This window comes from Mauremys reevesii, linkage group 5, assembly GCF_016161935.1.
Source record: "Mauremys reevesii isolate NIE-2019 linkage group 5, ASM1616193v1, whole genome shotgun sequence".
Lineage (NCBI taxonomy): Eukaryota > Metazoa > Chordata > Testudines > Geoemydidae > Mauremys > Mauremys reevesii.
Window position 1 is genome coordinate 57,127,569 of NC_052627.1, and position 16,363 is coordinate 57,143,931.

A 16,363-nucleotide genomic window follows, 5' to 3' on the forward strand; every position below is an offset into this window, starting at 1 on the left:
CTAATGCGTCTTTTACTAACTTTGCAAGCGCTCAGCTTACTCTGAATCTGCTAGGGCTTTGGGAAGCATCTAATGGATACTGGGCATGTTCAGAGGCTTACAAATAAACAGGATAGTCACTCCCATACTACCAGTACACTGAGTATGTGAGACCTTCAAGCCCCAAGCATGTTCACAGGGACACATGCTCCTCAGTCAGGCCTAGGAAGCTGTTGTGCTTCTTATGTACCCTCCTTCTTGGGTCACTCTAGTCTCCGATTTGCCTCAGTACAGATGGATGTAATATTGCTCCCTTTCTGTGTCTACTGATTGTCCCAAGGTCTGTGTCTGTGTGCTCTGTCTCTGGGGCTTCCTTTTTCACTAAAGCAGTTGACATAACAGCTGATTGATGGCTGTGTTGGAACAGGGTGACCAGACAGCCCCACAACCTGAAGCAAATACTCACCAGCAACTACACTCCACACAACAGAAACACTAACCCAGGAACCAGTCCCTGCAACAAACCCCATTGCCAACTCTGTCCGCATATCTATTCAAGGGACACCATCATAGGACCTAACCACATCAGCCACAGGGGCTCGTTCACCTGCACATCTACCAATGTGATATATGCCATTATGTGCCAGCAATGTCCCTCTGCCATGTACACTGGCCAAACCGGACAGTCTCTATGCAAAAGAATAAATGGACACAAATCAGACATCAGGAATTGTAACATTCAAAAACCAATAGGAGAACACTTCAACTTCCCTCGTCACTCAATAACAGACTTAAAAGTGGCCATTCTTCAACAAAAAAACATCAAAAACAGACTTCACTGAGAAACTGCAGAACTGAAATTAATTTGCAAACTTGACACCATCAAATTAGGCCTGAATAAAGACTGGGAGTGGTAATTTTCCCTGTTTCAGAGTGGTAGTCATGTTAGTCTGTGTATTTCTACCTGCCTACTGTATTTTTCACTCCATGCATCTGATGAAGGGGGTTATAGTCCATGGAAGCTTATTCCCAAATAAATTTGTTAGTCTCTAAGGTGCCAAAAGTACTCCTAGTTCTTTTCCCTCTGTTGATACTCACACCTTCTTGTCAACCCTGACTGAATTGGCCTTGTTAGCACCGACCCCCTACTTGGTAAAGTAACTCCCATCTTTTCATGTGCTGTATATTTCTACCTGCCTTCTGATTTTTCACTCCGTGCATCTGATGAAGTGGGTTATAGCCCACAGAAGCTTATTCGCAAATAAACTTGTTAGTTTCTAAGGTGTCACAAGGTTTCCTCATTGTTATTGCTGATACAGACTAACACGGCTACCCCTCTGAAATCTAAAACCATGGGGAGGGATGCAGGACTCCGTTGAGCCATCCTGCACTCAGATCCTTGCACCCTATATATAAACATGCAAGGTAGAACTTTGCCCTTAGGATTTAAGATATATTTTAACTGCATAAATAAATTTCAAAAAGCTATTTAACCAGCTATAACACTCCTTTTAAAAGAACTCTGTGACCAGGACAAATGGCTTAAATATTAGCTTCAGTCTTGCTCACCTTATAACTACTACTTTTATTTATTTTGGCTCTTAATTCTACTAAGGTATCTTGTAAACACACTCCTTCTATAGAGCTGGTCTCTTTATAAAGAGTAGGGGCCCTCTGCTGTTTCTAATATGTGACTATATATGAGGTACGTTGACTTTTCCCCCACTAGATTCATGGATTGTTTTCTGGTGCCTAGGAAAGATAAATCCTGTTACTGAAGACTATAATAGAATGCCTATGAAAAGCATACTATACAAATATTTATTGTTTTGAATGGATATGCTAAACAGAAATTTCTACCCCTGTGAAAACAGTATACTTTTATTATGTATCAACCAGAAGGCTGGGTACCTTTTAACGCTTTCTTCTTAAATTTGAGCACATAGAGACACTAGAATCCTTGCTCATGTGAACTTTCCTGTTAGTGGGACTAAGCCCATGATTAAAATTTGCAGGATTAGCCCCCCCTAGAAATTGATTATACATTTAGACATAGATTGCCAGTGTTACTGAGACAAGCAGACATGAGTTACCTTTATTTCCAATGGCGCAGAGATGAGATCTACATCTGTTGTTATTAACAATCCTTTTTTTATGCTCTGTGCAAAAATAAATGAAATTAAATGTTGAATCTCTGCATTGTGTTTGTTTTGAATGCACATTATAAAATATCAGACTCCACTGGAAGTTTTACCTAACTCCCTTTATTTACCCACTCCCTTTATGCACTGTAGGCTAAATTATGCCTTCCCTCATGTAGATGCACTTCAAAGGGGAGACTGTGTTCAAGTTCCTTTTCCCCAGTGTGCCAGTGTAGGGCAGCCGTAATCTGACTCCTAGTCTGGGGATCATAGGGGAAGACCAGCTAGTGCTGCCTGATGTACTAATGGCTGCACTCCTCCAACTTCTCCCTTTGCCCTAGGATGGCTGTGCTGATGGAATACGGACAAACATAGAAAGAAGCGTCCCTATCTATATTTCCCCCACCTTTGGGTAGGCATGATGTATGTTAAAGGAACAGTATCCCCAGCCACCTCTGCTTATGCAGTGCACCACCTCCCGCTCCTCCTTGTGGCTCAGGCTCATAAGAGCCACAACTGAGCCCTGAATTTGCGCAAGATTGATTCTCATGCAGGAATATACAGATAACTGTAGGATCAGGGTAGGCATATGCATGGTATTAGTCCCATTGAAGCCAATGATTTCAGTGAGACTATTCATGTGAGTAAGGACTGCAACATCTGTTCCTTGTTCTATTTGGCTGTGCTTGGATCTCATGGTCTGTAACATGCAAAATATCTGTCACCTAAAGAAATAGTTGGGATAAGATTCTGTTCTCCTCTATATCTATGTATACCTAGAGGAGCTCATTGTGTCCCATACATCACTCTTGATTAACACCAATATGAATGAGAGGAAAAACTGATCTTGGAATCAACTGTTGTAAATGGAGTTCACCTGGTGCACTTGAAAGGAGAATTTTGTTTAGCAGGGCTTAGGTTTTTTTATTTGATTTTTAAGACATTTTGATAACATGCACAATGAAAAGTGTGATAGGAACATAAAAAATATAAATTGCAACCTTTCAGAATTCCAAACATCATGTTATGTTTATTGTATTATCTGATGCACAGAACTAATGATCATTTAAGATGCTGTCAGACAAGAAGGAAATAAGTGAGTGAAGGAGATTCAGGTATGCAATATTTTTTAAAATCTGTAATCCAGCATTAGCCCTGATCATGCAAACATTTACCCACATGCTTAATTGCATGAATTTCAATGAAACTGCGCAGCTGATAAGAGTTAAGCACGTGCAGGATCACAAACACTTCCTAGTGAAAGGAGCAGACAATCACTGACCAACAGAAATTTTGTTCAAATAAAGCAGTTCAGCTAAGATATGGGACTTTAACATATAGAGCCAAATTCTTTGGTATAAATTGGTGCAGATTCAGACTTCAATAGAGGTGCACCAATTTACACCAGCAGATAATCTAGTCCAGAAAAAGCAAACAGTTCTCCGTATGGTTAGTCAAACATGATATATATTCTCAGTAGTTCACCTATTACCAAGGAATTTGATAAATCACAGAGGAGTCATAAAATATTCTAACATTAATTATGTCATGACATTGCTATTAATCTCTAAAATATACCATGTACCTGTATTTATCCCTAAAATGAATGGATTATCTGTAAGTGGAGCAATATCAACTAGTTCACTGATAGTGTTGCTAATAGAATTTGAACCTTCGGACACTAGCATAACAACAGATAACAAGTTGGTTATTCAAAATGAGGTGTTTGTGAACAGTCACTAAAACGGTTAGATTGTAATATTTATTATTGATTTGAGGGATTTCTGGAGGCCTGAGTGGAAAAGAGGAGGCAAGGAGATGGATCCAAGCATCAACCCTTATAAAAACACTTTAAACAATGTGCTTTCACAGTTGCTTAAAAGTCATGGAGCAGATGCGCTGAAATTGTAAAATCTGCAGTTTTATTATGCCAATGACTTCCTATTGGCCTCAGTCATAAAATAACATGCTCCTCACTGAAGTTCTCTGCTAAATAAAAAACACAACCAGACTGACTAAAATCAAACTCAGACAAGCAAAAAACAATTTTTGTCTTCATCTAGGAGGATTGATTAGTTCAATAATAATAATAAAAAATTCTACTTCACTATAATTAAGTTTTTCCCAAGGAAAAAACAGTGATTTGACTAAATTTTTGCTTAAAAGAATTTGACAATCGGCTTTTCCCCTCACCCCGACCCCCATCCCCGCCCTGAAGGCGTTAACTGCATGTTAAAAATTTTCAAATATTTTCATTTTTAAAGATATGGAATTTCCTCATTGAAGCAGAGTATCTGCTGAGCTAACTTTATCCCTATAGAGAAGCCGAGCTGCTTAAACTACACACTGTGGCTTTGGAATTCAGGGAATATTTTTTAAAAATGATTTAGTATATATCTGGGATCTAAGCCATATTTATCTCACATTTTTTGTTTCTGTTGTCTCTATATAAAGAGTTTGTTAAGGTCTCGTGTACTGTACTCTTTAGGCAGAATAAAAATAGGTTGTAAACATAGCACCTACTTGAACACAGGGTAGATTTTCCAGATAATACTTCAGCCACTATAATATAACAACAATGTAGTGCTAGTAGATACAATGCCAAGAAATCAATGGTGAATCTTTTTATGTAATTTCTCTCACAACAGATGTTTGAGTTATGTTTTCCAAACCAAGAAGTGCATAGATATTAATACAATCTTTGTCTCATTATACTGAAATTTTCTGTCTGTTTTCTCCAACCTTCTTAAAATCAATTTTCTAATACTGAATGTGTTTCTCATGCTTTGTGCTCTATCTCTGGTAATAGTAACTTTGTTGGTCATGTTAAATATTCAATAGATTTGTATACATAGATGGAAGATGGGAACCTCCTGAAGACACTGTAAATAATCTACAATTATTTGCCCAAGAAAGTACTTTCACTTGGATTACATATGTTTATTTTGTACTCGTATTGATTATATGGCATTATAAAAGATAACATGAAAAAACGTATTGTGGCTATGACCACCATATATTATAAAGCTGACTGGATGGAAATGCACATAAAAATTATGATTACCCCCTTCACATTTCATCAGGTTTAACATACTTTGTTATTAAGCATATCTTTAGAACCTAACAATAATATATATTAATCTTCTGAAAAGTATATAGTAAGTGGATCTCATATTTACATTAATGACTGTCATCTATAGCACGAAACTGGAATCAGATTTCTATGCAATAAAACTTATTTTTTGTGAAGCCACAGCAAATGTTGCATTAGTGCTAACAATATAGGCCATTTGACCTTAGGCCATATATTTATATTACAGGGGAACTAAAAACACACTCCACGAGCAGCTAGTAGACTACTTGAGTGCACAAGCATTAAATTGAATCCACACTTCTGTGCAGTCTGGATCTGTAGATTTGTGCAGTACTGGCAACTATATGAGCATTTTCCTAATGGCCACAGAAGTATATGTTGAAAGGTTTTATTAAAGAAAGGCTGTCAACATGTTTAGGTGCTGAATTATAATTCTCATGCAGTCTCAAACAAAAAGAAAGAGTTTAATAGTTATAGTTTTAAATGATTGCTTTGGTCCTCAGCATCTGAAACATAACAACTGTGCTGAGAACCCAAACAATGAGTGGGTGAGGGAACATCTTCTGAGATGATATCTTCAAAGAAGCAGAATTATATCTGCACAGGAGAATAAATTGCTCAAGGGATATCTCAAAATAAAGATACCATCTGCATAGAAGAGTATAAATAGCTCAAGGGATATCTTAAAATAACTAGGATAAAATTCTGCAAGAGGGAGTTTGAAAGAAAAAGGCCAATGACCAACACGGAAATCCCATTTAAAAATTTTTAAAAATAGAAAAATGATAAAATATCTCTACTGACAGAGAGGAGTTAAAAAAGCAGACCTAACTTCATAGATATGTTCTCATAAAGCAAAACACTTTCAAACACTGGCCTCTTTAAATTCAGCCTCCCCAAAGTAAAAACAAATCTATGGAGCAAGATAATTTGAGCAATCCCACTTTGGGAACAGGTTCTGAAGCACTGAAAGACCAAACTGCAATTCTTCCCTAGAGGCTAAAATTAAGTAACTGTGCAGTGGATATATGTAGGGAGGACCTTCTTTCAGCATTGTGCATGTTATGAACTGAAACATCCTCAGCATTCACAAAGGAAGCTGCTATACCCTGAACGGTATGAGCAGTAACATGATCTTTAGTTGCAGGCTTACCAGGTCCACGTAGTGAGAAATTAATCAGATAACCATAGAGGAATAACCCTTTTCATGACAGCAGTTCCTGTTGAATTGGCATCAAAAGAAACAAAAAGCTGGGTGGACTTGCAGAGATCTTTAGCCCACTTCAAACAAAAACCCAAAGATCTTTTCACACTCATTTTGGGGTGAAGGCCCTCACCAGAATAGATATGAAGGGCTGGGAATTCCTTTGGCAGTATGATAAATTCATTAGGATGGAATACCTTCACCACCTTTCAAAGGGCTCTGGGATGAGTCCAAAGCATCACCACCTGATCCTTCTTAAAAATCTGTTATAAGGTGGATCAGCCACTCTGAGAGTTGAATTCATTGCTATCAGAAAAATTACAAACAGGTAGGAAATCTGAATTCATTGCAGTTCAAGAGGAGCTTTCATCAGGACCATGACTACATTAATCCATGAGGCAGAGAGGTTTTGTATTGGTCTTTATTAATTTTTGTTGTTATTTTTAGTGTAGTCTCCAAACGCACCAAGCCCATCAAAGGACCTGACAACAAGGTGCTGCAGAGATGCTTGTCATATTTCTCATCTAGTTCACAATAGGCCAACATGTGAATGTATATTGAAAATGCAGAAATTCACTCTAGAATGTGGCAGGAGCAATCTAGAGGTTTTGGCAGCTGGGTGGGGCACTTTAAGCCTATGGCAACTATGAAATCATGGGAGGTGGTTTGAGTTTTGGAAGTTAGGGGATAGTTGAGGTTTTTTGGTACAGAGGAGGCTTCTCCCCTTTCCCTCACCTTTTATGAATGGAACTCACATGACATTTTGAGGGGTTTGAATTGATAGCCACAACTGCCCTAATATCTATCACTAGTGCATCCCCTACAACAATGAATAATGGAGCTGTCTGGACAATCAAAATTTTCCTGTGAGAAATTTTGAACAAAATAATCATTCAAAATTTTATTTTCTGTGGTAAATTTTGAAATTATCTGGACCGACACATTTGTTTTGAGTTAACCTTTCAATTTTTGGTTTTCTTTTTTTATCTAAATTGTCATTTTATTTGGATTTTCCATACTTGGAATCGGGGAGAGGGGGGGCAATTTCTTCTCCTTTGTACCTGTTTTTTTTTCCACTGAGAAAATTAAAAAGGGAGAGAAAATCCAAAAAATCCAAAAATAGAAAATGCACAATTTTTTCATTTCCAAAAAACACTTTTATTTAAAAATATATTCAAAATTCAGTGTTTTGTTTCAAAACCAATTTTTTTCATTTACAACTTTTCCATAGGAGAACCAAAATTTTTCATTGACTTCAACATTTTCCCATCAAAAAAATAAGTTACAGTTAAACCTCTTTTTTGGCAGGATACTGTTCCATGTGAATATTTTTTACTTGCTCTAATGGATAAACACATTAACTGGATGTTTCCACTACACCATTCAGCAGTAAAATAATAATAATTGATTATCAAATTGCCATTGTTAGGTTTCAGAGCTAACAGCCTACTGAGATGAAGGGGGAAACTCACACCTCTGAAATATATACTTTGCAGTTGCCTGCAGAGCCAAGTAGCCCCTCTCTCCCATTCAATTAATCCAGAAATGTATTCCAATGGTACTGGCAGACAGATTCCCTCACTCTGGGGAGCAGAACTCATTTAGCCCTCTACTTGGATCCCACTGACCTGCCACTCTAAAACTTAAGTTACAAAATATGATTCCTGAGGGAGCAGCCAGGCTGTCACAGTATCAGTAGTCTCCCAAGCACCACCAACTCGAGCTGCTAAAATGAGATATCAGTGATAATTAACAGTATTGATATGAAAAGCATCATTGATCATCTAAGGTAACATCTCATTTAGATTAATGGGACAGTTCACACCCCTCAGAACGATTGTCTAAGGCTACTGTAAACTCATATAGATATCATTGCATTAGTTACACTTGGTTCACACTTTCAAAAATGTATTCACATAAGAGCCAGTGACTTATTTGTTTTTTAATGAAATCCAAGATTCTGATGCTAGGCAGCTCGAGAGACGTGCTACTGCCATGTATCTCAATTTGAGCTCTGTGTATAGGGAAGGGAGGGAGACCAGGGGCTTGATTGGGGGAGAGGGTGCGGTGCAGTGCCTCAAAGGCTTCGATAATTCACATCATGTCTAAAATTAGATTTCAAAATCTTGGGACAGAAATCCTGACCCCATATAAGTCGATGACAGCTTTGCCATTGATTTTGATGGAACCAGGATTGCACCCCTTGTCTTTCTCTTTCTCCTGTAACATATCTGGCAATCTTTGGGGCACTATGAAAATTGCAAATGATAATATATAAATAAAATAATAATAAAATCATTTAAATATGGATATGTAGAAGGGCCAGATTCTGATCTCATGTACATAGGTATAAATCCACTTACTTCATTGAATTTGATCGAGATAATCTGGTGTAAATCTGGATTGAGAGCAGAATTTGTCCCATTAACTTTTTAACGTTTATCTGAATCAAACCTCTGAAATTTGCCCATCTCTACCAGAAATGCTGAATGATTTACCTTCCTTAAAATGAGATATATATCTCAGCCAAAGCAGATTGTCAGTTTCATTTTTTGATAATTTCTTTCCCAAGATGTAACAATTCATACAACCCATTTCTTTATTTTCAGTAATTTGAAGTGAAAAGCCTATATATTGGAAAGTTCGGTAAAGCAGTCTGTCACCTAATATTATATATCTTAATATGTTGTTTTTTAAACCAATCACATTTAATGCTGAATTGCAAAAGGTGACAGAATATTGTCAGAAATAATGTAACATTTTGGAAACTCTAAAAGATCTAATCTTGACCTTGTACATCTGTCCTTTCCTTCCTTTTTTTTCTGAATGCTTATGAACTTATTCTGAATTTAGGTGTTGCAAGGATCAGTTTGAAGCAGTGTTTTTTTGAACTCAGATGGGTCATAGGAATTTTCTCAGCACTCTATTGTAATTTGCAGTTTTGCTTTAATAAAAGCCCCAAATATATTGCTACTGTCTAGACGTTTTATCTGAAACAAGTGTCCTTTATAGTCTCAGAGGACTTTTCTGTTTTATTTCCAGTAAATCAAAGTCTGTGAAGAGCTTTGGTTCTTATTAAGACATACCCTTCACAGTCCAGTGATTGCCAACGATGGCAAGCCATTGACAGTTCATTTACATATAAGTGATGACTTCCATCAAGGAGTTGGCTCAAAAGTACAATGGACATTTAGAGCATATTCAATATTTCTTGTTCTTTGATGAGCATCTAGTGCCAATTTATATATAGAAACTGACTATTGGAAAGTGAAAGCTTCTCTTCACTAACCTTACACTGCCTTCTACAGATCTGAACTGACATATTGTCACTGAACTAAAAAGCAAGTTCATTTCTCTGAAGAGGCATGTAGAACAAGTTGAGATCAAGAAGCATCAATACAGCTATAAGTTTCATAGATGACAAACCCAGCCAGATTCATTGGTAACATGAGTTGCCCAACCATAAGCTAGGCACACCAGGGCAGTATCTAAACCTGGCAAAAATGTGAGCTTTAATTCATCACCAGTGCCCACTGGTACAGTCTTACTGGTAAAGATGTGGTATGTTTTTATCATCATGCCATCAAACCCCATTCTGAACAGGGTTAGACAACTCAGTGGTAGATATGCTGTTGCTCCTACTGGTGGCAAATTATGTGTCCCATTTTTGCCATTTATGGGACACATAATCCTAGAAGAGTAACTGCCTGGAGAGTGTAAACAAGATGCTCTTATAATTCATTAATAACATATGTTTGTCTTAAATCCCTCTAGTAGCTAGGAGTGTGATGGGGCTGATGTAGGTAGAAACTTGGCTGTGGTAATTGCACACACAATTGTCCCCCTGCAGAGAGGAAAATGACGGAACCATGCATGACAGATGTTAGTCCCCTCACTTAATGCGGTACTGGGAGGAGTTTAGATAAAATGGTGATAAAGGCAATACAAGAACGCATATTGAACACAAACAAACAAACTTTAAAAGCCTCTCAGCGTTCAGAAACAACCATAGGGGAATGCCCAGTCCTGTTCATTCCTTCCAGATGCTGGTGGCTGCTGGATTATATGACCTGCAGACACATCTATTGGCATAATCATTTTAACTGACTCTGTGAAAAGCTAGGACAAGGAGAGAGAAATAGTTCTCCTTCCAGACCATGGAGCAGCAGCCATGCTTCACCAGGGACGACACTTAAGCCTAACAGGTGGAATCATTTTTATGGCTCTACTGTGTGGGAGCAAGGCCAGGGGGATCAACGTAGCTTCCCCTTTCTAAGGATGACTCTGCAGCCAGACTCCCAGGGGCACTGCTGCTCAAGGGGTTCATATGGAGGTTTCACATCATGCCATGGGTGTGCAGCTCACAACATACCTAAATCCTATAGTTCACAGTGGAATCACACTGGATCCATGGACAGAGGCCCATCTGCACTCACAGGGAGGATGGGGAAGCAAGATTTCCCTTTTAGGGCCAAATTCTGAAATGCTTACTCAATTACTATATACAAACTCTCATTGAAATCAATAGGAGTTTTGCCAGAGTAAAGACTAAGGACATGAGGATCTGGCCCCAGTTTTAAGAAAACGTTGTAGTACTCTTTAAAAAAATCACTGGCTGATGTGTCTACATTTTCCCCACAAATTAAAATAACTTTTCTTTCTCAGTTGAGAAGATTTTATTGTACTGATTTGTTCCTTTAAAGCATTTGTACATGCTTCCTATACTGTTACCGTATATCCTGTGATATGCACACCAACATATATACTTCAGAAATAGAGCTTGAGTAACATAGCTTACTGGATTTTCAAAAAATAGCTTTAAGAGCCTAACTGATTATGTTTGTCTGCATGTGGAATTTCTATGTATTGTGTATACACAGCTGTAGTACTTTTGTTTCTCTTCTGCCTATAACAGAATCCTTACAATCAAACTCCTTGCTTTTGGACACTTGCAGAAGAATTTGACATTTAAAGACTGTTGGCTACTTTCCATCCATCATCGCTAGAATCCTGAGCAGAAAGGTTTTTCAATTTCCACTCTCTCATTGATGAGGCTACTAACTCTCCGACCACTCGAATGTCAGCTGCCTTTAATGCTGGATGTCCACTCACTATAATACAAAATGAACAGATTTGTTTGTAAATTGGAAGTCTACAAATAAAGATTACTCAAACTGCAAACAGCATGACCAAAATCAGCCCTTATGAGACATGATTTGACATGTTACCACATGGTAAACTATTAGTTAAATCAGAGAAGATGGAGATTAGTACAAGAATTGGAACTGGCTAAAGGGAAGACAACAACAGGCTATGGTAAAAGGTGAATGATCAAATTGGAAGGTGACCAGTGGAGTTGCTCAAGGATCTGTCTTGGGACCAGTGTTATTCAATAAGTTACTTAATGACCTTGCAACAAAAAGTACAAAAGTGCTAATGAAATTTGCCAGTGACACAAAGTTGGATGTCATCGTCAATACAGGGGATATCAGAACATTATTGAGGAAAATCTGGATGACTTTGAAGACTGGACTGACAGAAATGGGATGAAATCCAATGGTATGAAGTGCAAGGTCATGCACTTAGGTTCTAATAATAAGAATTTCTGCTTCCAGCTAGGAGCTCATGAGTTGGAAAAAACAGAGGAGGAGAGAGACTTTGGGGTGTGGGTTGATCACAGGATGATTTTGAGACACCATTGTGATGCAGCTGTGAAAAAGGCAAATGCAATCCTAGGATGTATCAGGCAAGGTATTTCCAGTAGAGGAGTATTAATACCATTGTACAAGGCACTGGTAAGAGTTTGTTTGAAATATTGTATAAAGTACTGGTCACCCATGTTCAAGAAAGATGGAATGGAGGGCCTATCTTATGAGAGGCGCTGAAGAATTTAGCTTGTTTAGCCAAGCAAAAAAAAGGCTGAGAGGGGATATAATTTTTTTTATAAGTACATCCAAGGTGGAGAGGGAAACAACAAGGAGAATGATGAGCTATTTAAGCTAAAGGACAATGTTGACACAAGAACAAACAGGTATAAACTGGTCCTGAGCAAATTCTGGCTGGATAAAGGTGCCTAACCATCAGAGGAATGAGGTTCTGGAACAGCCTCCCAATGGGAGTTGTGGGGGCAAACAACTTAATTAGTTTAAAGACAGAGCTTGACAAATTTGACTGATTGTAGAAGGGGTTGCTTGCGCTGGTAGGGGGCAGGGCTCAGCAGCCTGGGGATCGTTATCAGTTTATGCCTTCTGTTCCTAAAAGCTCATGTTCCTAAAAGCTTCAGCCAGCCACCCTCAGAGGTTAGAAAGGGATTCTCCCACCTCCAACACCCGTAATGTACTCTGATTTTTGTGAGTGGATTTTTGGTCTCCTTCCAGTGAGGCATCAGAGATGGCCATGACTGGAGATGGGACACTGGAGCAGGATGGGCCAGAACTCTGATGTGGCTCTGACCATTCTCTCCCTTTCAGGTGCTTGGCTGGCTGGTTCTTGCTCATATGGTCAGTGCCTAATGTGATAAACTCAGGACAGACAGCTGCAAGGGCAGGGTAGAAAAAAGGAGGGTAAAAGGCCCTCCTGCCTATCAACCGAGGAGGGGTGACTACAGGTCAATCAGGTTCAGCTGAGAAGGGGTTACCAGAGATCAATTAGGATCAGCTGAGAGAAAGTTACCTGAGGTCAATTAGGATCAGCTGATTCCAACTAAGGATGCCTGAAACCTTTTTAAACCCTCCCCTTGTGGGGAAAGAGAGGGGGAAGTCAAACTGCCAGTAGGTGAGGAACAGCAAGACTCATCAGGAGGGGTGGCTGTATTCCCTTCCATAAGGGAGAAAAGCAAGCACAAAAGACTGGTGGAGAGAAGGTACAGACTTGCAACCAAGAGGGACTATTTACCCAAGCCTGTCTCACCAAGGCTCAAAACAGCTGAGGCTGGTGAGACCGAGAAGATGCCTTGCCACACTAACTAATGGCCAAATGTAGGGTCAGAAAAGAATTTTGCCCCAGATCAGATTGTAGTGACTGAGGGTGAGGGTGAGGGTGGGGGTGTCACCTTCCTCTGCAGCATGTGGGTGTGGGTCACTTGCTAGGATCTGGGTATATCTCACATAGTCACTTACCTGCCATTACAGAGGCCTCAGACATTGGAGCACCTCCATCACTCCTATTTTCTCCCTATAGCACATAATAGTCTGATCTCCTGTGGGCAGTAATATCTTAGTCTAATTCAGTTGTTGGGTTTAGTGTGCAGGTGCTGGGTGGTATTGTTGGCCTCCGATATACAGGAGGTCAGGCTAGATGATCTGGAGGTACTTCTTGCCTTAAACTCTGACTGCAAGATCGATATCTGAAAGTGAATGTGCACCCCAGTAAAGACTTCTATCTATAATTCACTGACAGAAAACTTTATTAATGCAGAGTTAAGGTTGCTTGATAGTATTTCTTACAGCCCGCATCAGATATAAAGTCCCTGCACATTGAGCTCTGAAGATGGGACTTGAGGTCAGGAGAGGACATTGCTCAGCCATCCTACTGGCAGCAGCCATGCACTCATCCATGATTAACCTGACTGCACCAGATGCAGTCAGGAGCTTCTAGAAGCCTGGAATAAAGCCATAGAAAGTGGCCATGTCTATTCAGTGCTGCAGACTTTTGCTAAGTATATAGTTGTTGTTGTGGTATCTCTGCTCTTCCAAATTGTTGAGTTCTGCAAAATTCAAATGTCTGAAAACCAGGAAATACAGAGATAAGACACGTGCTCATGCAACTATAACTCTTCCCGCCACTGGAGCTGGCAATAGCATAGAATTATCTGCATGTACTCCAGTTGCATTCACTGTAGTAAATGTAACTGTATTGAATGGTGAAAGGATTATATGAAGCAGTTTGGCAGAGCGCTGATAGTGATGTGAGGTATTCATGTGAGCCTCTCTCCCTGACCTCCATGTATGCAATCAATGAAAGAGGTTCATGTATATCTTGAGAAATCTAGTATGTCTAATTTCAGCAATGAGTTCTGTAGGTTACATCAGTAGCAGGACACAGGGGTCTTCTTTCCAGGGGAATTGTCAGCAGATAGGTCAGAGATAAGAGTGGTCTGTGGGATTAATGAGGGGTAAGTGAAAATATAGTGTTAGATGGCATTGTGTGCATAAGATTGTAAAACGGTCATAGGGGCTGCAAAATTTAGCAATTGTGGTATTGTTTCTGTGAAGTAGACTAAATGTTTCAGTGTAGGGCAAGTGTAGGAAGCTCCTGTTCAACAAAGGCAGAGTATTGGTATTGGTATGTGTGTGCTGGGGCATCACTCAAAGAGGCCAGACAATCTGACTAAGCATGAGAATTGTAGAGCACTTAGAAGAATCGACCTTTAAACAGAAAAGTTTTCTCAACCTTGTCTATAGGAAAGCTGATGCTCTGCTATAATTTTGTACAACATTAATAATCAGCAACTGCTTTGCTATATCCAGATCTCTAGCACAGTATAATCCTGAAAGTACAGGAGGTCTTGAGAGGGAAAGGACCATTTCCTAGCTCCCACATGAGGGTGGGGTGGGGGGGGGGGGTGTAGGGAGAAGGGTTTAGACATCCCCAGAGGGACAAGGCCCTCTCCCAAATCCCAGCACACACAAGAAAGGAGAATGGGGGGCTGATAGCCCCCTTGTATCTAATCCCCCATACCACCTGCCATCCTCCTCAATGTTACCCCTCCCAAGGTCCCACACTTCCACTCTCACTGTCCCTAATCCCCAATCCCACTCCCTGACCTAAACCCCCAATCCTTCTCCCCTCCTCTACGACCCATCCCCATTTATCCCCCTCTCCCTGTGGCAGTCCGTAACTCCCTCCCCTATTCCCCCCAACTCCTCCAGTCCCTAATCCCTCAACCCTTCCCAGCAAGAATTTGTGTGTAATTTATTTTGTTTTTGAGTGAAGTTTGATCACTTGAATTTTTTGCTGCACTCAAATCACATTTCCCAACAAAACAAAAATAACACAACCCAACCCTTTGACAAAGGCAGATTGTATCAACATGGCTATATTTCATTTTCCTATTTCTGCCAAGGGTTGGCTTCAAACAAAGTGCCCATGTGCAGTTCAGATTCAATGGCCACATCACATCACATCCCCTTGAGCCGCCCAGCTCCAATGAATACTGGCTGGCTATAGCGTGTGTGTGTGTAAAAACGTTTTGTCCATTAATGTTTCCAATACTGTGCCCTAAAATGGGATGTTTGCCTTGCACTAGCTGGGGTAAATGTTGAGTGACTGAGACTCTTTGGGGCCCGACCAGAGCTATGGTTTGATCCCTATGCCTGTGCAAAAAAAACCAGTTGGTTGAATGTGTCAAACTTCATAAGTTTTTTTTTTCTTGTGGGAGGGCTGAATCTTGGAAGCTGTGTGGTCAAATGACACCAATTTTGGATCATTAGCCCTACATCATGCCCTCATGAGAGACACCCAATTTCAAAGCAATCTTAGTAAACATGCAGGTTTTAGGGCACTGTGAATAGTCATCCTTTAAACTGAAAGGGTTTCCCAACCTTAACTGTAGTAGATCTGGTGCTCCCCTATAATAAAAGGATGATGCTAGATTACCAAAAAAAATATCAGCAACATGGAGTTATAACAACACATATTTTTTCTCAGAGATGCTTACAGAATTATACCCTCCTCACAAACAAAGCTCGTTGAATGTGTCCAAATTGTTGAGGGACTTTATCCTCACAAGTTTGATCTTGCAGCCATTGAATTCCCAAAACTCTAGTCCATAAAGGAGTTTGGGAGTGCAAGCAATGCAGAATCAGGCCCCATGTGATACAAGAGAATGATTGCTGCTTTTGCTTATTTTTAGTTCTTTAGAAAGACAAAATCAGAAAAACAACAAACACCATTATGCTTCCTGAACTTTGTCAAGAGGTGTAGTTTTTAAAACAGTTTGCAATA

The 16,363-nt window shown here is 39.6% G+C and overlaps 1 protein-coding gene across 5 annotated transcripts in view; it reads right to left on the reverse strand.

The window, feature by feature from the left end:
• Positions 1–11,039: 11,039 nt before the first annotated feature.
• IQCM (IQ motif containing M) overlaps positions 11,040–16,363 on the reverse strand; it is a 167,129-nt gene continuing 161,805 nt past the window's right edge. For 3 of the 5 annotated variants that reach the window (XM_039539279.1, XM_039539280.1, XM_039539281.1), the window contains exon 14: positions 11,052–11,529. In XM_039539279.1, the coding sequence (XP_039395213.1) occupies positions 11,387–11,529 (143 nt within the window). In that variant the 3' untranslated portion in view covers positions 11,052–11,386. Of the gene's footprint in view, positions 11,530–13,536; positions 13,764–16,363 lie in introns of all 5 variants that reach the window. The other 2 variants (XR_005598733.1, XM_039539283.1) reach the window with 2 other exon arrangements.